General features: G+C 43.3%; 1 protein-coding gene across 8 annotated transcripts in view; it reads right to left on the bottom strand.

Moving 5' to 3' along the window:
- Nucleotides 1-26,547, bottom strand: part of akap6 (A kinase (PRKA) anchor protein 6) — a 170,321-nt gene that overhangs the window by 84,024 nt on the left and 59,750 nt on the right. For all 8 annotated transcript variants that reach the window (XM_037071519.1, XM_037071521.1, XM_037071515.1 and 5 more), the window contains 2 exons: nt 25,656-25,752; nt 23,916-24,118 (listed from right to left, as the gene is read on the bottom strand). In XM_037071519.1, coding sequence (XP_036927414.1) covers nt 23,916-24,118; nt 25,656-25,752 — 300 coding nt within the window. The remainder of the gene's footprint in view (nt 1-23,915; nt 24,119-25,655; nt 25,753-26,547) is intronic.

Below are 26,547 nucleotides of genomic sequence, written 5' to 3' on the forward strand. Positions count from 1 at the left end.
GCAAAAAGCAAAGAAAGCAGTTTTAATCAGTGAGACGTCAGAGAGGATCGTCCTGCCAATCCACAGTGATGGTAATTTCTAGAGACATCAACGTGTGGTGTGTGTGAGGTGTGTGTGTGTGTGTGTGTGTGTGTGTGTGTGTGTGTGTGAGGTGTGTGTGTGTGTGTGTGTGTGTGTGTGTGTGTGTGTGTGTGTGTGTGTGTGTGTGTGTGTGTGTGTGTGTGTGTGTGTGCTGCAGGTCAATACTGGAGGTGAGATATTCCAATAACAGGGTGTTTTTGTCTTGATAGAGCGGAGCAGTGGGTAATGATATAGGATCAATAATGGATATGAGATGGCTGCATCCAGCTGCCAGCAAACACACACACACACACACACACACACACACACACACACACACACACACACACACACACACACACACACACACCTGTGTGTGTCGATACTGTAATACAGTTTGATTTGTGTGACGCAGTTGACTGAACGCTCCGCTTTCATTTTTGAGGGCCGAATAAATAATTGCCAGTGATATACAAGGACACACACACACAAACACACACCACACACACACACATACACACAAACACACACCACACACACACACTTTAAAGCGTTTCAGTTTGTGACAATCAGACCAGAACAGATGTGAGACACACAGAGGCAGAAAAAAAGATGAACTGTTCATATGAATCTGAACATTTGCAACACAGAGATACAAGAGAGTGAGTGTGTGTGTGTGTGTGTGTGTGTGTGTGTGTGTGTGTGTGTGTGTGTGTGTGTGTGTGTGTGTGTGTGTGTGTGTGTGTGTGTGTGTGTGTGTGTGTGTGTCTTGTCCGCAGGCTGGTTGTGCTGTCCAGATGTTTCCACTGAGCGTTTCATCTGAAGCTAAAATCAACTAAACAAACCTCCAGCTCACCTCCACTCCTCCTCCTGACCTTTCCTAACCTCCTCCCTGTCCTCTCCTTCTCCCTCCTCTTCTCCCCCTCCACTCCTTCATCTTCATCCTCCTCCTCCTCCTCCTCCTCCTCCTTCATCCCCTCGTTCATTTTGTATCGGGAGGAAAGAAAAACAAAGAGACAAACTGCAGCGGTGGCGAGAAGTTGAGCGAGGAATCTGAGGAAGAAATTCTCATCAAGAACAGCTGCAGAGCTAACTGTACACACACACACACACACACACACACACACACACACACACACACGCACACACACACACCTGGGTTTGATTCTCAGAACTGTGGCGGTTCTGAAGATGAGCTCTACTAAACTTTCACTCATCACATCTGTTGGACCGACTGGCAGAACTCCAGAACGTAGCCCAGTAAATTAGCTGTGCACGCTAACTGCAGAGCTGCTTTCCTCTGAAGACTCGATGGCTCGTCGGTGACCCAGAGTCAACATTTGTTCTGGGTCGGACTGTTATTCTGATCTCATGAGAGCGGGCTGGACAAAGTGATGATGCAGCCGTCGCTTCCATGCAGCGGTCACTGTTGACAGTCCGATCAGAAACTTCAGACGTGTTAAACAACATTTTGAAAAGCTGATTAAAAACTAACTCGTCTGTTGGTCCAAACTGTTTACCTGCATGCCAGCAGCTCACTGCAAAGACCAGAACTTCATCCTCACTCACAGATTCTGGATTCATCCTCAGATATCAGTTCAAAGAGATTCTGAACTGGTGATCTCTGGAAAATAAGATTTAGAAACATGTAAACTGACGAAGAACAAACAGAGGAATGATTAAACTAGAACCGGACGTTCTGAACCGACCACTTGTTTCCTCTCCTCTCACTGGACCGGCCCGTCCCATGTTCGGCCCGCTGTCGGCGCCGCAGACGACAAACCTCACTGATCATCAGCTCCTCCTAAAAACTCCCACAATCCCCCTGTCGTCTCCTCCACAGCGTTTCTGTCTGTCTGTCTGTCTGTGATGTCGCCTCGACCTCATCTCTCTGTCTTTCTCATTAACATCAGATTTTTTTTTATGTTGGTTAATTATTTCCTAATTAGTTTGCGTGTTAATTAGAATAGTGGCTAATGTTAATTAGCTGTATTAATGGGCGCTGCTGTAACACCTGCCCCCAGCGCCGGGCGCCGCCGCCACCGCCGCCTGCCAGATATCTTCATCTCAAACCGCACTGAGCTTCACCGTGAGGAGAGAGAAGACGTGTTCGACATGACGGATGAAAACCTCCAAGTTACTACAGCACAGTAACTTCTATATATATATTATTATATATAATTATAAATGTGACTCATCGCTTTATGAAACAACACGATGACTCACAAGCTTCTCCAGGAAACATTTTCATCTTAAAATATGACGTTAAATTAAGTTTTGGGTTTCTAAAGTTGCAGATTTCACAAGTTACAGTTTTAACTCGACATGTGGAAGATCGAGCCTCTCGAAAACTTTCTCAACTTGTTGTCTAACTAGCCAACATCTGCATTATCTTACACTGTGTAGTTACGTTAGTGTGAATCACCACAGCTGGATGTTGAAGAATTTAAAGCAATAATCTATGATGGTACCAAATGAATAGAAACTGTCGCTCCATCAGACACCAAACTGTGGACAACTTTTATTTCAAATAGTCTGAAAACTGTCTTCATGATACAGTCGGCTGCCTCTGCAGGTTTTAACCAATCAGGAGAGATTTACACATCCGTCACTTCAGTTAAGTTGATTTTAGTTGAAGGCATCCGAACAGTTTCATGTCGTGTTTTCTGAAACAGAAAAATGACGTTCGCATTTTGAATCTTTCCCACCAGCTCTGATTGGTCGGTTGGTTTTCCAGCAGCCATCAAAGATCAACGATCGTTTAAATCACTTTCTAATCCACAGAGTTCAGCAGCAGCTCTGCGTGTCTGGACACTGTTATCTTTTAACGCTACGTAACAATTTATATCAGTAAGTTATAAAAATTAGAAAGCTGATAAATGTTTATGACAGTAATGTATAACGATTAAACATCGACTAGTTGTCAGCTATTAACCGGAACTGTTAGGATACCGATTTATCAGTTTGAGTGATGTTTTAACTTGAAACTTGTACAATTTAAGTCACATTTTGCGACATTTCTAGGAGAAGCTGCGGGACGTGCAAACACAAACATTAAACAAAATGTTATAATGTTAATATATAACCAGTAATATGGTGAAGATGGACAGAATACAACTATATCATTGTTCAACGTATTAAGTATCTGTCCTAACATTTTCAGAAAGCAGCACCGGTGCTGCCAGTGGAAGAAGTTCATCTGGAGCCACAAAGTAAACTGAATATCTGTGGTAGATGTTTGCGGACGTCATGTTGGGATTCAGAAACACTGAATCGACATTTATCACCATTTTATCGTCTAAACAACAAACCGATTAATCGAGTTGCAGCTCTAATTATCTGCCAACTTGTTTCTCCAAGAAAAGACGCCAGTAGGAAAAACTGAAATGATCAATAAGCTGAAATGTTCCAGGAGAATCTGGGGTCTTAATTTCCAGGTTTCCAGGTTCAGACACTTCAGTTTGCTCAAAAGCACTTCAGCAGTCACTGTTTCTCTGAACGCACAAGAGACGATATTCCTCCGCTGACCTTTATAGTCTGAGAGTCAGCATCTTAAACACACACACACACACACACACACACACACAGGTCCCTGACACGTCTCGGTGTGAAATGAGCTGATCTCCCAGCATGCTCTAGTGATGCAGACCTAAAACACTATTAAGGAAAAACGTCAAACAGCCCAAAGAGAAAGCGGAGAGAAAATGATGATCACCTGAGAAAATCAATAACATCTCTGTAGTCTCTGCTCGCACACACACAAACATACACACACACACACACACAAGCACACACACACACATTCTCTCTCTCACACACACACACACACACACACACAGATAGAGAGACAGAGAACAATACAGTTTATTGGTTAAAGACGCAGCAGCGTGCAGGTGGAAACGATTCTGATTGGCTCAGAGATGCTGAATGACACACAAGGTCACTTTATTCTATTCAACTGAACACCACAACCACACACACACACACACACACACACACACACACTGAACAGATAGTTGAGGATAGAAGAGAGTGAAGAAATAGAGCGAGAGAGAAGATAGAAAACATCTGAAGTCTCCAGCTGAGTGTTCAGTCATTTATTTAGTGTTTATCTTCCTCCGTCAACTCATCTGAGTTTTATCTAAACACCACAGAAAAGGTGGAGTACGCTGGATGATCTGCGCACACACACACACACACACACACACACACACACACACACACACACACACACACACACACACACACACACACACACACACACAGCTTCAGTGTTTCATTAACATTGTTCCAGTGATAAATAACTCGAGTGGTTCCAGACGGTTCCAGGTGAGATTCAATTTCTCTGCATGTCTTCACTTCCTGACCTCACTAGCTTTGTGTGTATGTGTGTGTATATGTGTGTGTGTGTGTGTGTGTGTGTGTGTGTGAGAGAGAATCTTATGTGGAAAGTGAGTTAAAAAAAAAAAAAGGAGGACACCTGGTGACGTAGGAGCATTTTGGTCCATTAGAGTTGTAGATTTTTAGAAAAACGAGGACGATTTGAAAAGTCACCACTTTTATTGGAAAGCAGTGAGTGTTTGTTTACAGAGGAACAGTTTGCTCAAGGGCTGAAGTCAGGAGTGGGGTTAGGTTACTGTGTGTCGTAATTATGGAAAATTAAACATTAGACTCAGCAGAAATCACACAGCTAAACATCCTCCGCCGTTGTTTTCCCCTCCGTCCGTCCCTCCGTCAGGTAGAGTGACCTTGTATTTCATTTACTGATAATTACATGGATTTATTCCACAGAGAGGCTTTAATTAGAATGCTAGAAATATTGATTGCCTCTATCATCTCTCTCTCCTCCACTCATCCATCCATCCATCCATCCATCCATCCCTCCACTCCATCTATCCACTCATCCATCCATCCATCCATCCATCCATCCCTCCATCCATCCATCCATCAGCCGCCAAACTGTTTGAGAATCAGACGGAGAGACGAAGCAAAGCCGCGGACGGACGTCTCGTTAGTCTGACACAACAACACTTCCTGTCATTGTGATGTGTGTTTTATTTCTATAAACAAATAGTTGTAGTCAAATGTAATGTTAAACATAACTAATTACAACTAAAGAAAGTAGTTTCTGATGCTGAACTGCACTGCTGGCTTCAACAGCTGAACACTCAGAAATGGAATATTTTACTGTTTGATGAAAAGCTGGTGCTAAACTGAATAGCTGGAACTGAGTTTGTATCTGACGGAGTATGAACAGTTACAGAAGTGGGGGTGAAGGAGGCAAAACATCCTAAAGGCCTGGAGCTAAACTGCATTGCTGGCTTCATTTCTTTGACGTAGCAGCTGAGGGAGAATGAATAGCTGTAAAAGTGCCGTCGAAGGATGCAAAATGTCCTGTAGTTTAGGAGCTAAACTGCATGACTGGAGTAAAAGATGGGAGATAAACTGAACTGCTGACTTCGATTTAACTGAAATACAAGCAGCAAGATTATTAATAGCTGCGAAAGTGAAGTGACGTCTAATGATTCAAAATAAACTAGAGGCTGGGAGCTGAACTGTATTGCTGACTAAAATTCTTAGGGATAAACGGCTGATGGTTGTAAAGTGAAGTTAAAGGATGCAAAATATCCTGTAGGTCTGGAGTTAAATAGCATTGCTGGCTTAAATTTATACAAATAGTTACAAAAATGAGGTGAAGTGAATTTGAATTTTATGGAGAAGCAGCTGAAGGAGTCTGAATGAAGGATGCAAAATATGCTATTTGGTTGGGAAGTGTTTTATCTGGGAGCTAAACTGCATTGCTGATTTTAATTTGTATGGCGAAGCAGTTGTAAAGTATGAAGAGTCAATCAATATGAACAGGAAGTTGAATCAGAGACAATTTCCTGTCGTGGATGTTTGTTGACCGTTCAAAAAACATTTTAGCGTTTGCTATCAGCCGGCTGCCACAGTGAAACAACGATCACAGCAGCAACACGAAGTTTCACACAATGTGGATTTAAATGCTATAATTATATTTGCTAGCAGCGATGAGGCTGAAATGAAGAAGTATCCTCATTTAAGAAACTCCAGACTGGAGATCTCACAGAATATACTGGTCATTAATTAGCAAGCTGATAATTAATTACATATTGTAATCATCACAAATGCATTGTGGGAATGGGAATAATCTGGTCATGTTTATGAGGCAGAGAGGAAAAAAAATAGAAAACACAGAAGAATTAAACGAATGTTCAGCCGAGCTAACGGGCCGGCCGACTTTACTTTCTGCTGGCCGAAGCAGAAAGACGCCGCTTAGCTTTTTTTTTTTTTTTTTTTGATGTTTGATTAATTATTTTGGGTGCCAATCCATTTCTGCCTCCCTCCATATTTAATTAAAATATCATTTTAAAACATAATTAAGTTTCTAATCCGACTGCGAGTGAGTCGCTAGCAAAGCAAAGAAGACTCCTCTCGCTCTCTGTTTCTTTTCTCTGCCTCGCTCTATCGCTAAATTGAAAGATGCCTGCAGGCTCCTGAGAACACACACACGCACGCACACACACACGCACACACACGCGCACACACGCACACACGCACACACGCACACACACACACACACACACACACAGGTAAGCAGCACACCTTTTAGTTGTTCGAGAGGTAGAAATGTTGGGATTTCTTTACAGTGTATATACCCCTTCTGACCTGGGTTGTATTTGTGTGAGTATATGAGTGTGTGTGTGTGTGTGTGTGTGTGTGTGTGTGTGTGTGTGTGTGTGTGTGTGTGTGTATGTGAGTGTGTGTGAGAGAGAGAGTGTAAACACCCAGCATGCGGCCCGGCGGCTGCTGATGGCCGAGCTAATTATGCATGAAATCAAATATGATTTAAAAAACAACTTCACAAGAAATTCTTTCTATGCTTCACACACACACACACACACACACACACACACACACACACACACACACTCAGCAGGAGAGAGAGAGGCAGATGATGGTGATGATTGAGTGTGTGTTTGTTGTCCAGGTCTGTGATTGTGTGTGTGTGTAGAAGCAGGAGATGAAAGCGTAACAATAAAAGATGAACTGTTTGGATTCACGTCTGCTTTTGTTTTAATAGAAATTGTGGCTGAACTGCGGCGGCGACTCTGGTTTTCTCCTCCAGACATTAAAACAAACTGCAGGAAGGAGAACGTGATATTCCTGTTCGGTCATCCGACACGTTCACGGAGAAACCAGATCAATACAATTACAGATTGAGCTTTTAGGAAGTTTCATATCAGCTCCTGAGAAACATCTACGCAGGAAGACTTCATCCTAACCAGCCCTTCTCTTGTTTTTGAAAATGACAAGAACAAGATCATACAGGTACAATTCTCAGGTACATTTTTATGCTACAATATAATTTTACTCCACTGCAATGTGGAAAGAAACAATATCTGTAAATGTGAACACGTCACAGCTGCAGCTAACGATCATTTTCATTGTTTATTAATCTGACATTTGTTTTCTCGATTAATCGATTAGTTTTGAGGTAAAAATGCTCCTAAATACGACCTTTGCTATTCATTATTTTCATAAATCCTCCAACATTTTTGCATCTAAACAATATGACACAATGTTTTTGTTTCTGGCATCGTTAATTTTCAGTTTTGGCTCCTCGAAGGGAAAAAGTTTGAGCTATTAATTGTTATAACATGGAAAATGACATCATCAGACCCAAAGATATCAAGTTTACTGTCACAGAGGAGGAAAGAAAACAGAAAACATTCACTTCTAAGAAGCTGGAATCATTTATTTCCTCCAAAAACAAAAATCCAAAAAGTGGTTGACAACTAATCGACTAATTGTTGTAGCTCCAGAGTTATTACAGATGGGTGGGTCGGGCCGTCCAGCCGCCCTCAGCATCAGTATCTGGACCTTCACGATGCGTCTTTATATATGAATATAAACTTTAAACCGGACGATGACGCCTCCTCCTCTTCTTCTTCAGTGTCGTATCAGCGGCGACACCTCTCGTGTCCTCACGCCTCACCGAGCTCGGATCATTAAAAATGCAGCGGGCTCCTCCAGAATCAAATTAACTTGAGCCGATTCAAAGGCCTCACAGATCCATCACCGAGCGCCGCGTGGTCTCCAAAACAAGCAAATTAGATGTGGCGTTTATTTACGTGGCGGGTGGGGAGGAGAATGAAGATTTTGGGGGGTGCATTACAGGTAATTAAGGTCCATTCTGCGTAATTATCAGCTATTAGATGCAATTTGACGGCGAGCGTCTGGGACTGAAATTAACTTATAACGTGACGGAGAGAAGAGAGGGAGTATATGGTCCTCCAGTTTATTTGTTTTATTTCCCTTTCTCCAAACATCCTCTTCCTCTTCCTCCTCTTCCTCTTTCTCGTCTTCTTCCTCCTCCGCCTCCTCCTGTCGGGGTTTTCTGGCTCTTTTCAAGGACACCATTCCAGTTATTTTCAATATCAAAGATGGAACATAAATCAAAACTAACGTGCGACACAGCGGCTACTCAACCTCCACCGACTGATACAGAGAGACGATGAAGAAGAAAGAGGAGGGAGGGGAGGAGGAGGAGAGGAAGAAAAGGATCGAGAGGGAGGAGGAAAGAGGAAGAAAAAGAGACGAAAAGGAGGAAGGAAGGATAGAGAGAGAGGAAAGAGGAAGGAAAACAGACAAAAAGGAGGAAGAAAAGGAATGGAGAGAGAGCAAAGAAGAAGGAAAAGAAGAGAGGAGGAGGAAAGAAAGGTTCAAGAGAGGAAAGAGGAAAGAAACGAGAAGGAGAGGAGGTAGGAAAGGACTGAGAGAGAGAGGAAGGAGAGAAAAATTCCGTTCAACCAGACAAACCAAACAAATGAACTTGTTTCAGGAAGTCTCTCAGGGTGATCACTAAACCAGATGAAATAAAAATGAACTCATCAGTAGATAAATTTTTAAATAAATGAGACTCTCAGGACTCAATTATGAGACAGGAACAACTTAATAATGTTCTTTTAGGCACCGCATGGATGGAGAAAGAAAGAAAGAAAGACAGGAAGAAAGAAAGAAAGAAAGAAAGAGGCGAGTCCTCAGTTTTCTGACAGAGATGTTTTACGGCGGTCGGCAGCTGCCTCGACGTGCCGCCACGGCCCCCGAGGGTCTTCTCTGGATTATTATGGTCGCCGCGGTGACATCGGCACGCAGCAGCTCCGGTAAAAAAATAAATAAAACAAACATGGCAGAATTAGCAGGGGAGAGCGTTAGCTCGCTGCTCAGCCGGGAACAGATTCTGATCTTTTTACAGCCTCGTTAGTCGGGATGGAAACCCGGCTCGACCAGTGAGATCGCTCGGCTGGAATCAGCAGCTGCCGTAACGACACCTGAGAGGACGCTCGTCACTGCGGCAACTGGAGGAGGAGGACGCCGTCACCGCGATCTCGATAAATAACGTCCTCAAGGGGGGGATGAATTTCATTGGACTATTTGGGTAATACTGTAAAAATTAAATCACCACGTCTCTGAACTAATATGGTCTAAAGATTACCTTTGATCAGGACGACCGAGCTGCTTCTGCTGCAAACCAACCAACTGCTGATGTAAACAGCACAGAGCATCAACCAATGATGGGCTTCATCTTTAAAAGTTTCGAGAGCACAATGCAGAAGCTACAGAATTCTGACTTTTTTCTCAGAATTCTTACGCCCCCCCAAAAAATCTTTTTTATTTTTTATTTTTTTTCAGTGGCCCTAATCATCTTCTGTAAGAAGCTCTGTGAAGGATGTTGAACTTGTGTGTCCCTGAGCAGCTTCCGTAGGAAAGAACGGAGCTCCACCTCCGACGCTGTGGGAGATGGTGCAGTTCAAAGAGCTCCAGTCAAAAACTCAAACTGTTGAAAAACCATGTTTAAAACTTTAAACCGGCGCGTGTTCAGCGGAAGAAGGTTACAGGCTCCTTGTTACGGCTGATGAAAAGGTTTTGAAGGATATAAAAGCCACAGTGCATCGAAGGTTTCTTACAACTTATCTGTGAAAGCAAACTTGATCAATTCAGACTCTTATTCTGAAAAGCAAGGACACGAGGAGGCGAACGCTCGGCGAGCAGCGAGAGGCTGTCGGACCTGGACGGGCCGAGTGTTTCACTTCTGTCTCTTCCACTGAGACTCAGCCTGTCACATGGCAGCAGAGTCGACCAAGGGCACTATTTGATATTTAATATTTAATACGCTCACCTAATCATGCTCGACCCGGCGTGTGTGTGTGTGTGTGTGTGTGTGTGTGTGTGTGTGTGTGTGTGTGTGTGAGAGAGAGAGAGAGGTGAAACAGAGCGAGGGGCGTCGTCTCTCTGTCACTCTGCGTCTTTTGGTTTGTCTGCAGGTCATTTAATGATTTTACATACAAGCGATTTATCATAATATTTCCAAGACAATCTTCTATTATTCTGCACCTCCTTCATTCCCTCTTTCCCTCTCTCTCCCTCGCTCGCTCGCTCGCTAACACACACACACACACACTTTCTCTTTCAGTTTCTCTCTCTGCAGTAGCATCATCTAACTCCTCGGTCAAAGCGGAATAATTGTCAATGAATATTTAACAAGGTTTCAGATGGAGGGATAGACATCATCCTCTCTCTCCCTCACACACACACACACACACACACACACACACACACACACACACACACACACACACACACACACACACACACACACACACACACACAGTGATCCAGGCAGAGGTTAGCGATACGCCGTGGTCAGTGGTGCGTACAGCAGCCAGTGGATTAGCGGAGGGGAGATGATGAAGTGCAGAATAAATACTAAATAAACACCCTCTGCTTTCGCTCCACATACAGTAACACCGCTCGGCGCTGGCAGCCATTTCTCATCGGCCATTTTGTGTCCTTCTCGACCCTCCTTCGCTGGACTGGACCCGTTTTACTGGAGGAGGTCATGAAATCGTAATTAAGCACCGGCGGCATTTGTAATTTTTAATCCGGTGTTGATCTGCCGGAGCGTCGAATGTTTAAAATATTCAGAGTGCTTCGGTGTGGAGAGACTCAGACTGTGTCAGAGAGGTTGCAAGTTTAACTACGGCATCAGCAGCGGTGAGTCCTGCTGAAGTGCCCTTGAGCGACAGACCAAAGGTGAGAAAACAGAGAAACACAAGAACCGTGTGCTCTGAAATATCCAGGGAGGCTTTACTAATTAATTTGAAAGCTTAGCAGCTGATGTGTTATCGACTTATAAAGTTGTTACAGCTCATGTGTTGGCAGATAACCAACTACATCCACCTCAGACAGGCACAGAACAACAGGATCATCCCACAAGTGAACGTAAGATCAATATTCTCTCTCTTCCAGCTCTGTTTTTGGTCTCCACCGCCTCATGAAGAGAAACATGTTTGTTCACCATCTTGTCTCCTCGTTGGGTTCATTAGTTTGTTTAACGAGCCGCCTGCTGCTGGAAACACTGAGACTGAACCGGACGTGAGCCATGAACCAAAACTAGAAGCTAGAAGAGGCTGAAAGGCTGCAGAGTGGGTGAGATTTATCATCACAAATTAAACTTTTACATCGCACATCATTTGTTTTAATGAGTCGTTTCATTCCTTGTTAATAAAAATAAACTAATAATGCTGCTTCAGTGTTGTAGAGCCGCTAGCAGCTAGCTTTTGACTTGATTATGCTACGTGGTTAGCTGGTTAGCGATAGCAGCCAAAATGTCTGAAAACATCTGAATTTTTTAAGTTAATTCAGTTTGTTTTTTTTAATTTTACACAGAAGCTAAAGGATGAAGCAAATATTGAAACTAAAAACAATCTTCACTGACTTTCTGTGTTAATAAAAACTACTCTCGATGACATTACACACATTTTGTTTTGGGAACAAAACTTGATTTAAACTGCAACTTTAACTAAACATTAATAATTTTCAGTCACATTTTAGACATTAAATTATTGTTTTATTCTAGTTTCAGTCAGTTAAACACAGAAACGTTTATTTATTTTCTTCTGTGTGATCTTAGAGTGTGTTTCATTTTGAAGTCTCAATAAACTGATAAATTAAGCAACAGATTTATTTCTGATCACAGTGTCGACCTCATTTATCCGTCAGACGTGACCAGATCCAGGATGTCATTTCCAAACACCTTCCTGGATGTTCCCTCCCCCGTCTCCCCCCGTCTCCCCCCCGTCTCCCCCCCGTCTCCCTCTCTCATTGTAATCAGCAGCCCTTACAGCCAATCTGCTGGCCATAAAACTGTCTGCAGCCTGATGATGTACGGCGAGCAGAATTACCTTATCTGCCTCTGATTTACTGTGCCTCACAGGTAGAGAGACAAAAACAGCCTCCACACCTCCGTCACATCCATCCATCCATCCCTCCATCCCCCCACACTTCCCCCATTCCTGCTCCTCAACCTTGCTTTTATCACTCTTCTATCTCCTCCTCCTCCTGCCTTCCTCTCATCTTTCCTTCTTATATCTTCGTATTATCTTTTCACTCCTCTTGTTGTTTTCATCTGATTAAACCTTTCTCCATCTTTTCTTCTCTCTCTGATCCAAGTTGTTCAATCTTTGCCTCATCCTTCTTTGACCTCAACCCTTCTTCTATCCATCCTTCAGTCCTCATCTCATCCCTCCATCCTTCTCTTCCTCGCTGTACGCTGTTAAACTTCCCAGCATCCCTCTTTACGCTCATTTCCAATCCAATCGCTCGTCTCTACTCCTTCTGTTTCCTCGCCTCACTTCTGTATTTCACTCTCTCCTGTTCCGTCTCTCTTTCCTTTCCTCCTTCATTTGTTTCCTCCCACCTTCTTCTCATCCTTCCTCCCTTCCTTCCTTCTTCCTACTCTCTTATATCCTTCCCTCACTGCCCTCTTCTCCTTTTTTAATCAGTCACCAATCCAGCGCTCGTCTTCCTTCTGTCCTCTTACTATTTCTTAAACAGCGTCAGATTGTGTAAAGCGCACACACACACACACACACACACACACACACAGATACAGACACAGATACAGACACACACACACACTCAGCATCAGATGCTCTGGTAGTAATTACAGTCCAGTGGTCCTTTTTTTATCTTTTTTATTTGAGAACAAGACGAACGATCTTTGATCAGAAACTAAGAGAGAGAGAGGGCAAGTGTGTGTGTGTGTGTGTGTGTGTGTGTGTGTGTGTGTGTGTGTGTGTGTGTGTGTGTGTGTGTGTGTGTGCCTTGATGTTCGAATACAAATGAGTGAAATGATATGAAAATGTGGTTTTGATTGTGTGGCTTTGAGAACAAAGAGGGGGAGGGGAGGATGTAATTAAGTCACCAGCAGGACAGTGTGTGTGTGTGTGTGTGTGTGTGTGTGTGTGTGTGTGTGTGTGTGTGTGTGTGTGTGTGTGTGTGTGTGTGTGTGTGTGTGTGTGTGTGTGTGTGTGTGAGAGAGGTAGAGTTGGGGGGACTCGGTCTGCATTAGTGTGTTTATGCTTTGAGTTCTGGTTTAGATTTATTCATCTGTCTTCATGTGTAAGTCATATATCCAATGAAGTGCGTGTGTGTGTGTGTGTGTGTGTGTGTGTGTGTCCATGTTGTGAACACGTGTGTGTGAATTAATGAAGAATAAACGGGTGTTTCAGAAACAGCTCCTCCAGTCTGACAACAACACACGTGATTCCCGTGCTTTTACTTTGAAAATTAAATTCTCTCTGTCTTTATATTCTTTGTCCTGATTTGTTTCTCGTCTCTCACAAACAAAATGTTAAAATCTCTGACTTCTGTCTCGGTCTCAGACTCAGTGATGAAGCCACATGTGGTTTGAGTCTCACGTCCGTGTCGAAGCTCTCAGAGACGGCTGGAGGACAAACATCCAAACTTCTCCTCCACCGGTCCGTCTGTCAGAGAGTCGAGCTGAAGGAAAGCAAACTCATTTCTTCCCTCTCGAGGCGTCGACTCGTTAACCGACCGCTCTGCCGCCACTTTCCTACAACTTTCATCAAACTCAACCACTTCCTCTAATAATCACCGCCGCCACATCCGTGTTTAACAAGGTAATGTGACACGAAGCCTGCGTGGCTTCAAAAAAAAAAAAAAAGAGAGAAAGAAAAACACCGACTTTAAATATTCACTTTTACCATCCGCGTAATTAAATATTTGAAAAATATCAGGAATGGAAAATTAAAACAGAAAAAAAGCTCCGCCACCACCGCTATCAATTTATTCCCTCTCTCCGAGTGCATTAGAAACGTCAGATTGCCGTCGGCAAAGACACAGAAAGAGCTCTGCTTTTTTTTTTTTTTAACTCACTTTATAAATTACATTTTGGAGTGCTTTGGCATGCTGCTGCCACGGAGAGCAGACAGCGTTAATTATTTCTTATTGGGATCGGCGGCGATTATTTGCATATTTCATTTAGCTGTTATAGATGTTGCAGGTGGGAGGGAGGAGAGCGGGCGAGGCGGCGCTCACTTTGTGTCTCAACAACTTTGGGATGAAAAAAAAAAGATGGATTCACTGACCGCACGCGCTCAGAGGAGCGTTCACTTCGGCTGCTTTTCAGTCATATCTGTGATTATTGGCGATAATTAACAACATCAGCGCTGGATGTCACGCAGGCTCTGATGCAAAAAAGGTCAGAAAACAGTTTTAAGAACCTCGACGTGTTCGACTTTGTTTGGTTAAAGCGCCAATTAAAGCGTCATTCATACTCAATTGGCTTCATGAGTGGCTGGATGGGAGGACGACAACAGAAAGTCAAACTTTTTAAAGGCTTAATGAGCGAAACATTGAAACTCTGAAGAGGAGTTAGAAAGCAGGAACAGACTCATCATGAGGGGAAAGTGAATTAAAAGGCTTTTAAATCCTCATGTTTGGACAGTGGAGTCGACTCGGAGTGACGTTCAGCTGTGATTGAAACCAGCGGAGCAGAAAAGTTGAAGACTAATTAGTTATCTGGTCAGAATAATTTAATTATTACAACACTTATCAGAAAAAAGACCATATTTAACTTAAAAAGTCTGCAATACGTCTCCGACCAGCCGCTAATATTAACTCCTGTTTAATATTTGTCCTCCGTCATCGACGTGATTAAATCCAAATATGAGTTTAAGACTCTGGTCAGAAATGAAATACTAGCTTTAAAACACACACTGAATACAAAAATTGAAACTTTATACTTTATAACATTTGAATCACATGTACAAACTGTCTTTTTAAAATGATTTACAATTTTTATAATCGCTCAGTGACATAATGTGTGAAATAACATCAGACGGTTTATTACAAAGGATCATCCTCCTCCATTTTGTGTCTTTATAACGCTCTGTGCACGTTTTTCAGAGCCATACCCCAGACTCCCTTACAAATCATGTGATTTTAAGACTCGGTGCATCATGATGAGAAACCTAGTGAAAGTTTTAAAATTGCTACAGCAAAGATTGAATAATTAAGGCCTTCTTGTAAAATCGGCATTAAATACAAAACATGAAGATGTGTCAGTCTGTCGCATCATTGCTGTAAAAGCCTGTCTGCGTCCATGTCTGAAGTAAATCACCAGACTCCCTTTAAAAAACGCACAATTTTGAGATTTGCTGCGTTAAAAGTAACAGTATCAACTGTAAGAAACACTGCTTTTAATGAAATCTTAACTATTTAGGCCTTCTTGTTCATTCGGCAAATGTTACACATGAAGATATTTCTTTTTACACCCAGGAAGTGGGATCTGGTCACTGATGAGGCAATTAACGCACTGTTCTCAGTCCTAACATTAGTCCTCCAAATATTCAAGGTTTTAATTTGCACCAAACCACTGAAAAAATGACCAATTAATGGACAAAATATGAGAAACGTTGACTTCAGCTTTTAATTTCAAACTCAAGTGGTTTTAAATCTACATTAGTAAATTAACAATGATGCCATAAAAGCAGCCTCGCGGCTTAAAAGTGAATTTTTTGGGGGGAGTTTTAATATTTTTCTTCTAACTACGGGGCTCTAATGGAGACATTTACGAGGAGTATCTGCTCAATATGTTAAATATCTGTAAATGTAATGCATATATTCCCGATGCTGTTAACTTTCATCTTGTGGTTTATTTTACAGAGCGAACCTTCAGTGTTGGTGGAGACTCACGGCTGCGGCGCCACATTCAAACCCTCCAGCTGCAAACAGAGTTTTATCACTTTCAAATGACCTGGAAATGCAGCTTTAGCAGATCTTAAACCAGGGACTAACACCAACACTGAGACTTTTTTTTTAACACAAATTATCTTGATATAGTGTCGCTGCGTGGTAAAACTAACTCCCCAAACTTCCCAACTTTAATCTTAATTTATGTAAAGTGCTGTGTGGTGGAGCTCCGGGAGCGGGACGAGCCGTCTGATTGGCTCTATCAGGTATCAGGCAGGAGTCCAACACTCGGTAATTTGATTTAAAAAGCTCGTAATAACCTGAGGTCAATATTTAAATCACTCAGAGGGGGAGAAGAGCCGCTCTGCATGTTCAGAATGCTTCAATCTCCGAGCTCAGAGTCGCCCGGCCCGGATCTCTATCACCTCCTCTGACTCGCTCTGCTTTTCTTTACCTCACTTCACTTCTTCTTCTTCTTCTTCTTCTTCTTCTTCTCTTCCTCCTCTCTTTTCTGTATTTATTTCCACTTTCCTTCTTTTGTTGCTCCTCTGCTTTTGTCAGTATTTAAAGGCTCATCCTCTTGAATAGATGTTTATGCAAAAAGTTCGACCTTACGGAATAAAGAAAGAGCTTTTTATCTTTATGAATATCTGTGTTATAGACACTTTGTCCTAAATATGAATTAGCTGAAACTAAAAGCAGCTGCTGTGAAACGTCCCAGTGATGATCCGAGATTTAATGATTGGAGTCAAAATGTCTCTGATGAGCCGTTTGGTTGGCTGGACGAACTTGTGACAGACATTTTACTGACACTAGAGGAACTGAATGATTCATTTAAAATATATATTAGAGGGATAAAGTTCATCATTGGCTGCAGCTTTTAGGCAATCCATAACGTGAACAACACAACAAAGACGTCACATAAACTCTTTGACTGAAAAAGCTGATTTTTTTTTGACGAAGCCGTCTCAGAAATTTTTTCAAAATTGCCAGAAACAAATTTTCTTTTTTTCGACTCCTCGACTGATCATTGCAGCTCCGCTCACAGTCAGTCCTCCCGTCCCTCAGCTGAGTGGACCTGGACCTGGACCTGGACCTGGACCTGGACCTGGACCTGGTCCTGGACCTGGACCTGGACCCAGCGCCACCCAACACAACCGTGACTGGTTCACAGAAACCCAAACAGACCGATGATGAGTCCAGCCAAAAAACACAAAACGTGGAGGTTTATCTGGACACATGTGACGACTCTACCTTTCTCCACCTCGCTCCATTCATCCCTTCCTTCCTCCTCCTCCTCCTCTCACTCGTTCCCCTCCCCCCTCATCCCTCAGCTCTCCCCCACCTCCCCCACCTCCTCCTCTGTGTGGTCTGTAGGGTGAAATAGAGGCCTGAGGCCAACAAGCTGTCTCCACCAGCTACACTGATAAGACACACACACACACACACGGTCAGAGTCACCATACAAGTGCCAACAGTCACAATCACAAATGTACAAGTGCCTCGTCCACACGCACACACACGCACGCACACACACACACACACACACACACACACACAGTAAATGTTATTTAACTTGGCTCAGACTGAGTGAAGTGCCACCTGGGAGGTCACTTTTACCTGAAAATCTCTCTCTCTCTCTGTAACACACACACACGCACACACACACGCACACACAGATACACGCACACACACACACATATATACATGTGTGCTTGTGCTCAAAATGTAACCAGAACACACACACAAAAAAACACAACATCTCTGCACGTCAGATATGTTGATGTATGCGTGTCCGTGTGTGTGTGTCCGTGTGTCCGTGTGTGTGTGTGTGTGTGTGTGTGCGTGCTCAGGGCTGTTTGGTTCAGCTCTCTAACAGGATTTGTGTCCCCCGTGTCCAAAGGAACATGGTCTAATCTCGACCCATCGCCTCTCCACCACCTCAACCTGCGTGACACGCCCAACCTCCCCCACACACACACACACTTCCCCCCCCTCCTCGGGGGAAATTGGTACGTTCCAGACTTCCAGACAGAAAATTATATAAATAAAATATACAGTGAGCCTCCCTGCATAGTGTACAGTATGTGATACCTCAGGAGGGGAGTTTGTTGCTCTCGTACAGGAAGAAGTAGATAAAAAAAAATGTCGAAATGAAGATGAAAATAAACTAAAAACATTATTCATGTAGATCTTCTTCGTCTCATCCTCGTTCAGGGTCAGATTCAGATTTTTAAGCCTCACTCAGTTTCTTTGTCCCTCAGCTTTTCTCTTCTCCAGTCTGTTTCAAAGATCCAGTGTGCAGGACTTCGAGCTTAAACAGGAATATAACGTTAATAATCATGTTTTCATTAGCGTGTGTTCACCTGAAACTAAGACTGAGTCGCCATGTTTCTGCAGCCAGAACCAAACTGTAGACGAGGCTTTAACTCCTGCACACTGGATCTTTGAATGAATGTTTACGTCTTCATTATTTCATTTTTTGTATTTGATCTGTTGTAAGTCAGAGGAAAAAGGACACATGGGTCAAAGAGCATGTTCATTTAGATATTTTATCCATTTTTATTCAACAATTTCCAACTTTTCTCTGAGACGTGAGATAAACCAAATATCTTGAACATCCTCGTGTAAAGAAACATCTCGCTGAATTCTGCATATTTTCACTCTGGTTTGTTACTGAAAACTGGATCCGAAGACTCATCTGGTCAATTTCCTGAGAAAAAAGCATCTCAGTGAGGAGACACTGAACATTATGTTGTTGTTGTTCATTTTTATTCTCTGATTTTTGTCTAATCTTTAAATTTTAACTCGTCTTGTGTCGCTATAAAAACATCGTCGTCGTGACCTCGCTGTGTCGCTGAGGTTATTAAAAAATAACAGTGAACACCTGTAACTCTGGAGAGAAGGATTCAGATTCAGGAGCTGTCACTGTGCACATCCATTCACCTTTCCAGTGTGTGTGTGTGTGTGTGTGTGTGTGTGTGTGTGTGTGTGTGTGTGTGTGTGTGTGTGTGTGTTACCAGACACAGTCCAATCCCCTGTAATGTGACAGACAAATCCCACTAAGCTGTTAAATATTACACCGCGTTCACACTCGTATTAAACACCTTTCTACCTCTCCCTCTCTCTCTCCCTCTCTTTTCTGTGTGCACTCGCCCCGCCACAACACGCACACACACACACACACACACACACACACACACACACACACACACACACACAGTCAACCTTTACCTTCATCTGCAATATGCAAGAGAAAACACACTACAGATGTCACTTGAAAATCTTCACGCACACACAACAAATCTTTAAAATGCAGCGACACACCGCAGAAGTCACAGCACAATATTCTCATACGACGCACACACACACGTAAACCCAGCCAGAGGTGTGTGTGAGTGTGTGTGCATGTGTGTGTGTGTGTGTGTGTGTGTGGAGTGTGTGTCCTAATCCCCGGTGCTGGCCGTCTTGTCGGAGCGTTATATTTGCTGGTATCAGTGTATCTTCTCCTCGCCGCCTAATCCCACCACCCCGGCTCTGATATTTCCTGACATTTACATGAATCGCCCCTCTCCAGACGGATGGATGGAGGGAGGGAGGGATGGAGGGAGATCTGGAAGATGGAGGGAGAGATGGAGGATGAATGAAGAGACGGGGGACGCAGGGGGAGATCCGAGATGAGAGAAGAGTGAGTGAATGTAACGGTACACAAGGGTTTGAATGAAGGAATAATGGATGTCGGGATGGATGGAAAGATGGATGGAGGAGGAACGGGAGAGACAGAAGAGGTGGTGAGGATGAGAGGGAAGGAAAATATTAGAGAAGAAGAAGAGGAAGGAAGGGTAGAAGGGAAGGATGATCGATTAGGATGAAGGAAAAGATGAGAGGACAAAGGAAAGAAGAAGGTAGGAAAGTATGGAAACAGGAAGGAAAGTGGATGGATGGATGATGGATGGATGCAAAAGGAAGTCAGGAAAATTGGAGGGATGGAGGGAAATGAAAAGATACAAATAGGTGGGAAGGAAGAGAGCAGAAGAGATGGATGGATGAGGAGAGGAGAGAAGGGTGGATGAGAGGAGAGAAGGATGGATGAGAGGAGAGAAGGGTGGATGAGAGGAGAGAAGGAAGGATGAGAGGAGAGAAGGATGATGAGAGGAGAGGAGAGAAGGATGGATGAGAGGAGAGAAGGAAGGATGAGAGGAGAGAAGGATGGATGAGAGGAGAGGAGAGAAGGATGGATGAGAGGAGAGAAGGATGGATGAGAGGAGAGAAGGATGGATGAGAGGAGAGAAGGAAGGATGAGAGGAAAGAAGGATGGATGAGAGCAGAGAAGGATGGATGAGAGGAGAGAAGGAAGGATGAGAGGAAAGAAGGATGGATGAGAGGAGAGAAGGATGGATGAGAGGAGAGAAGGATGGATGAGAGGAGAGGAGAGAAGGATGGATGAGAGGAGAGGAGAGAAGGATGGTCACCTTGTCAGCGACATATGTTAACAGCAATAACAGCAAGATCTTATGAGCAGCAAGAGATGCACACACACACACACACACACACACACACACACACAATTACTCATCGGAGACTCGTTAAGGCTCCGGCCTAAATTAATGACCTCACACTGCACCTGTTGTTGCCACAGCAACCGCACCGGCGATTAATTAATAGAGAGGAAGAGATGAATGAAGTTCAGGAACGATTGCATCGAATCACAAACGAGCAGAAAAGGTCAAACTCAATTTAAAGTAGACAAACTGACGACGGCGTGAATCAGTAAAGTTACTGTCTCTGGGATTAAGACGTGAATTATAGAAGACGACAGTGAGAAGCTGAAGAAGAAGTCGCTTTGCACTTCAAACAAAATGTCCACAGCTGTTTTCGGTATTTGAGTCCGATAATTAAAAGCACATTAACGCACCACCAAAAAATCAGTGCTCTTTATTTACAGTAGGTGCTCGTCATGAGGACTCAAACCAGCAACTAGATGCAAAACCACAGCGTGCAAAAACTGATGTTTCGTGAAGAACTGACACTGATATTATCATTTAATAGTATTCTGTCTAAATATGGATCAATATAATAAAACATAATATATCTTTGAATGTGTTTCAGTCCTCGAAGGCTTTTACCAGATTAAAGCTGTGAATTAAAAATGTATTTCTGTCTCTTAACTATTCCGTCAGTCGTGATTTCTTTACATAAGCACTAATCTACAGTTGTGTTTATATATATTAGCGGTCACATCATGATTGATTGGCGATCATATTGCCTTTATATAAATATGTCTGAACACGTTACGTATTGAGTTTTAACAGCAGCTCGGAGCTGCAGTCAGACTCGGTACGTTGCTAACTATCTCAGCAGCGGGTGTGAAATATGTCATTTGCCTCTCTGCTCTTAATTGCACTAAAAATGAAGATTAAGAGGATGAATTATTGATACAAGTTGGTATTTAATCTTTTGTAATGAATAGTGGATCCGCTGGTTATAAATATTGTACGAGGCTTCATAATTTGATAAATTTATTCCAATTTGCCCTTTATTTTGCCCTTTAGTCAAGGTTACGTTCATTTAAAAACGCACACATGCGCGCATGCACACACACACGCGTCGATGCTAATAGTGCTCACAAGCTTGCGCGCGCACGCACACACACACACACACACACACACACACACACACAGCGGTGTGTTTATCTACCCTCTGCCCTTGGTCATTCTTGTATCTTCTTTTTTTTTTTTTTTTAACTGTGATCCATCAACACACACACACACACACACACACACACACACACACACACACACACACACACACACACACACACACACACACACACACACACGATGCCCTTGGCTGACCTTGTAGCTCCGCCCCCCCTCCCCGGTGTCGGTGGCAGTAATTAGGTCCGTGCATCTGATTGTCATTAAAGAGCAGCAGCAGATAATGAACACACAGCGAAGCCTCGTTCAGATTCTCAGGAGCTCCTTCACGATGTGTGACGGCCTCACAGGCCCAGAACCAGAACCAGTGAGCAGGACCGATAAATCCACACATGCTCACTTCAGACCGCAGCTGCAGATTTATACCAAACCAGGAGCTGCAGGTTGATTCTGTTTCTGCAGACTGATAAAAATGTGTCCCAAACTCAGTGTGAAGAAATCAAACACTATATTTTTCTGTTGCTCGTTCTGTCCAAATAAAAATGTATAAACTGATTTGATGTTCAGGTAAAATTCTTGAGACTGTCACTGAAAACACAAGCAGCCATTTTGGCTCTAAACTCGAGTCTAGACTTGAACAAGTCTTCAGTAGCTTGAGACCTGATTAGGATTTATGTTTGTACGCAAAACTTTACACTTCATTTAGACTGGGTCCAAAATACTTTAGTCCTGACTGGGACCTGTTTTGGATGATGTTTGGATGACCTGGACTTGAGTTCTGACTCAGACTTGTTCCGGATGATTCCCGACCTGACCTGAAGTTCTGACTGACCTGCAACAGCCATTTTGTTCTGTTTGTACCCACAGACTGAGGTTCTGTTCTGCAGGTTCTGTACGTCTCTGTTAGTCCGGGTTCATTGTTCAGCTGCAGAGACACAAACACGGACTGAATCACTGAAAAACAGCTCAGAACTCAGAACTCAGAACCCGGTGCAGCCGACAGAAATAATTCAGCAGGTTCACACCTCGGTTTGTTGTCGGGAGGTTTTACGGATCAGAGCTTTAAGTGCGGCGGGAGATTCACACAGATAATGAACGGACTGTTAATGTGCTGCGGCCAGGCAGCTAATGGACACACACACACACACACACACACACACACAACAACAACACACAAACACACACTCAACAACACACAAACACACATTCAACACATTATAAGGTAAACACACACACACACACACACACACACACACAGAGGTGGTAGCTGGCTAATGGCTGTCACTGTTGACTGATCACAGTGATCAGGCTGCTGCAGCTCTAATTGCAACTAAACAATCTGAAAACAACCAGAGCCCGGTCCGCTAGAGGAGGAGGAGGAGGAGGAGAGGAGGAGGAGGGGGAAACAAAACTAAATGGATGAAAAGTGACAAGAAAGAAAAACAGGGAAGAGGAACGGACGGGACGGAGGGAAAAAGGACAATAACAGATTAATGCTTGTTGGTTTCAGGTAGATTTTCAACGAGTCGGATCAGTACCAGCTGTATTTAAATGATCTTCCTGGATTGTATCTAAGCAGCTTTTTATTTAGATAGTAGAATTCAAAAAATTACAATATCGATATAAATCGGCTAAACTTTGTCATCTTAAGCGGCAGAAAGGAGATGAACGACGGGGACGTTTTAAAATCTGTTTTTATTTTCAGATGACTCATGGACAACACACACACACACACACACACACACACACACTCAGTAACAAGAGGTGAATGATAGGATGGTTGCACTGAGAGAGAGACAGAAAGGGAGATTACATCTAATTAACCAAGTCCAGCCAATTAACCGGCAGCCAATTAGAACTGAGAAACCAATCAGGATGTTAATTGGCAGCCGATACAAATGTTACAGAGAAATTTACAAAAGGACGAGTGTGTGTGTGTGTGTGTGTGTGTGTGTGTGTGTGTGTGTGTGTGTGTGTGATGGGAAGAGAGCGGGATAACAGGGATCAACCGGGGAGGAAATGGAAGGATATAAACCAGAGAGTGAAAAACAAACAGAAAGCAGATGAAGAGAATAAAACCAAAATAAAAACCACCGTGTTTTGTTTTGTTTTTTTTACCTTGAGGCTGTCAGATGGGCACGCAGCCTGCCGATTGGCCGACGGCTCCCCCTGGGCCGTGAAGTGCTCATGCGATTGGCTGGTGTACAGGAGGCGGGCCTGGATGCAGCGGAGGGCGCGGAGCATCCAGCCATGTTGGCGCCGGATCTGCCGCTGGAGCTGATCCCATTGGCTGGAAACCATATGGAGGATATCCTTCAGACCTGCGGGGCGAGAGACATCGGGATGAACCGGAGAGGAAGAAAGAGAGAGAGGACGGGAGAATCAATCCAGCTGTCACTGAGTTCAGAAAAACATTCAGATGGTGGCAGCAGGACGAGCGTCTCCAACTGGTTTTAAGGTTTGTCACCTTTATTGCTGTGCGTCAAGAGGAACATCCTCCGTAATTAACTGCACGAACAAAACCAGATTCAATATATTTGAAGTTTAAACTTAAACTTATTCAACAAACATATTCAAAGATCTCTTCACAGCAGCAACGAGGCTGCGTCCTCTTACAGGTCTCGTGTCGTATCTGAAGAAATCTGAACAAGAACTTCAACGAGAAGCTCAAAATCACGGAAAACGAGAAGACGAGCATTCAAATTGAGTTTCGGTGAAACAGGAATTAATATTTGTGTCAGTGGAGACGAGGGTATAAATGTCAAACTCAACTCAGATAAGAAGGATTTAAAAGTGTAGGTAATGAGGTGTCTGAACTTTTTAAGCAAATATCTTTTTAAAATTTTAATAAGTTTTCTTTTAAATATCCGACTGGCTGCAGAACAGTCGACACCACGAGCCTGCGGTCTGTTTGTGTCTCGGCTGCGATGTACGTACGTGAATCATGATGCTAGAAATTACAGATTTGAGTTTGTTGTTGTGTTAAAATAAGATCGTCAGATCAGTTTTAATGCCAGAACCAAAATGTCCCAAAAGAGACAGATCTAAGCAGCTGTGACACATACGTATAACTGCGGTCGCGTGTGATTTGGTATTTATTGCAGAAACACTTCGGCCTAACGACTCCAGCGAGGTGAGGGAGCACGGAGCAAAACCATAGCCGAGCCGCTCAACAGCGTAAAGGCAACCAGATTTTATTTCTGTCATCCCAAACCTACTTCTGAGCGTTTTGACGCCAACTAAACACCGACTTTCACATCGGTCGCCTTCATCTAAGACTTCAGATGCATCAGTCTGTCGTTCAAATACCCAAAGACAACGTACGTAAACGGACGCGGCTCTTCTTCTCCTGTTTCAGTCAGCGTTAGTTTGTTCTGACTGTTTTTTTTTTCATCTTCTGTTTACAATCCAAACCTGAATATTTCCATTAAATTACAAGAGGGAAAATATATCTTCACCCACACTCTGATCTCTCCCACTCTTTCTTCGGCTGCATATATTTTGAGAGAATCTAAAATATGATTGTGAAACTTCTCCTCCTGTCAGTCAGGTCCAGCCCGCCGGCTCTTCTTCTTCTTCTTCTTCTTCTTCTTCTTCTATCTCTGCCTCTCCGTCTCGTTTCTTTGTCTTTATCTCTCCGTCTCTCTTTCGGGGCTACATTCATATGAGCTCTCCCCTCTGAAGGTCGCGCTGTTAATCCAAATATTAATAATAAATGGAACAGAGTTGTGGCTACGATATGGCCACCTGTGTATGTGTGTGTGTTCGAGTGTGTATCCGCTCATTGTGTGTGTGTGTGTGTGTGTGTGTGTGTGTGTGTGTGTGTGTGTGTGTGTGTGTGTTGGAGAGAGAAGGTACCTGATTGGTGGGAGGTGATGACGAGGAGCAGCGCTTTGCCTTCCTCCATCACACTCTCCTTCAGGGCGCTGTGGCCGTCCACGTTCAGCTTGAAGCTCTGAAACACACAGAGATCGTCGTCAGTGTCCGGAGAGAGTCTGAAACGTAAGACGAACGCAGACGAGACGAGACGAAGGTCAAGAAGAAGAAACAACGATGTCGCTAATGTAAACAGGAAACAGGAAAAGATGGATGGATGGAGGCGAACAGCAGCCTGAGGCCATGTTGGAAAACACTCCAGTCAGATCTATGAACACTGCAGCCTCTTCTGATCCGTGTGTGTGTGTGTGTGTGAGAGTGTGTGTTTGTGTGTGTGTGTGTGTGCAGCATTTCCCATTGCAGCACAGCAGGATGTCAGAAGTGGTTAAGTCTTGAGGACTGAGCACCTTGAGGCTTTCACAGAGGTGTGTGTGTGTGTGTGTGTGTGTGTTTCAGTGTGTATTCTCATCAGCCTGATCTCAGAGATCAATGCATTAAAGGTGCTTCTGTGAATTTTTTTGTGATCATGTGATCCAACTCAAAAAACACAAAATCCATAAAAATGAAAAATAAAACAGATGTTTTACACGTTTACTTTTATAATTTTCTCTTTGTCTTTGTCAGATTCTTGACTCGTTTCTCTTTCTTGTCTCTTCTGATGTTTTTAAAGACCGTTACGCACCACGATGACGAGAAGGTGATGGCGTCGTTATCTGACAGAAACAGGAAGAGGACGAAACATTAAGACCGTCGGATAAATTTCATTGTTGTAGGATTTTGTACAACAACACTCTGAAGCCATATTAAACGATACGGAGCGTTTCCTCTGAGTCCTCGGGTCATTTTTATATTTCCATTATCACGGTGCAGCCCG

The sequence above is a fragment of the Acanthopagrus latus genome, chromosome 16 (assembly GCF_904848185.1).
Source record: "Acanthopagrus latus isolate v.2019 chromosome 16, fAcaLat1.1, whole genome shotgun sequence".
In the NCBI taxonomy this organism is placed as follows: Eukaryota; Metazoa; Chordata; class Actinopteri; order Spariformes; family Sparidae; genus Acanthopagrus; species Acanthopagrus latus.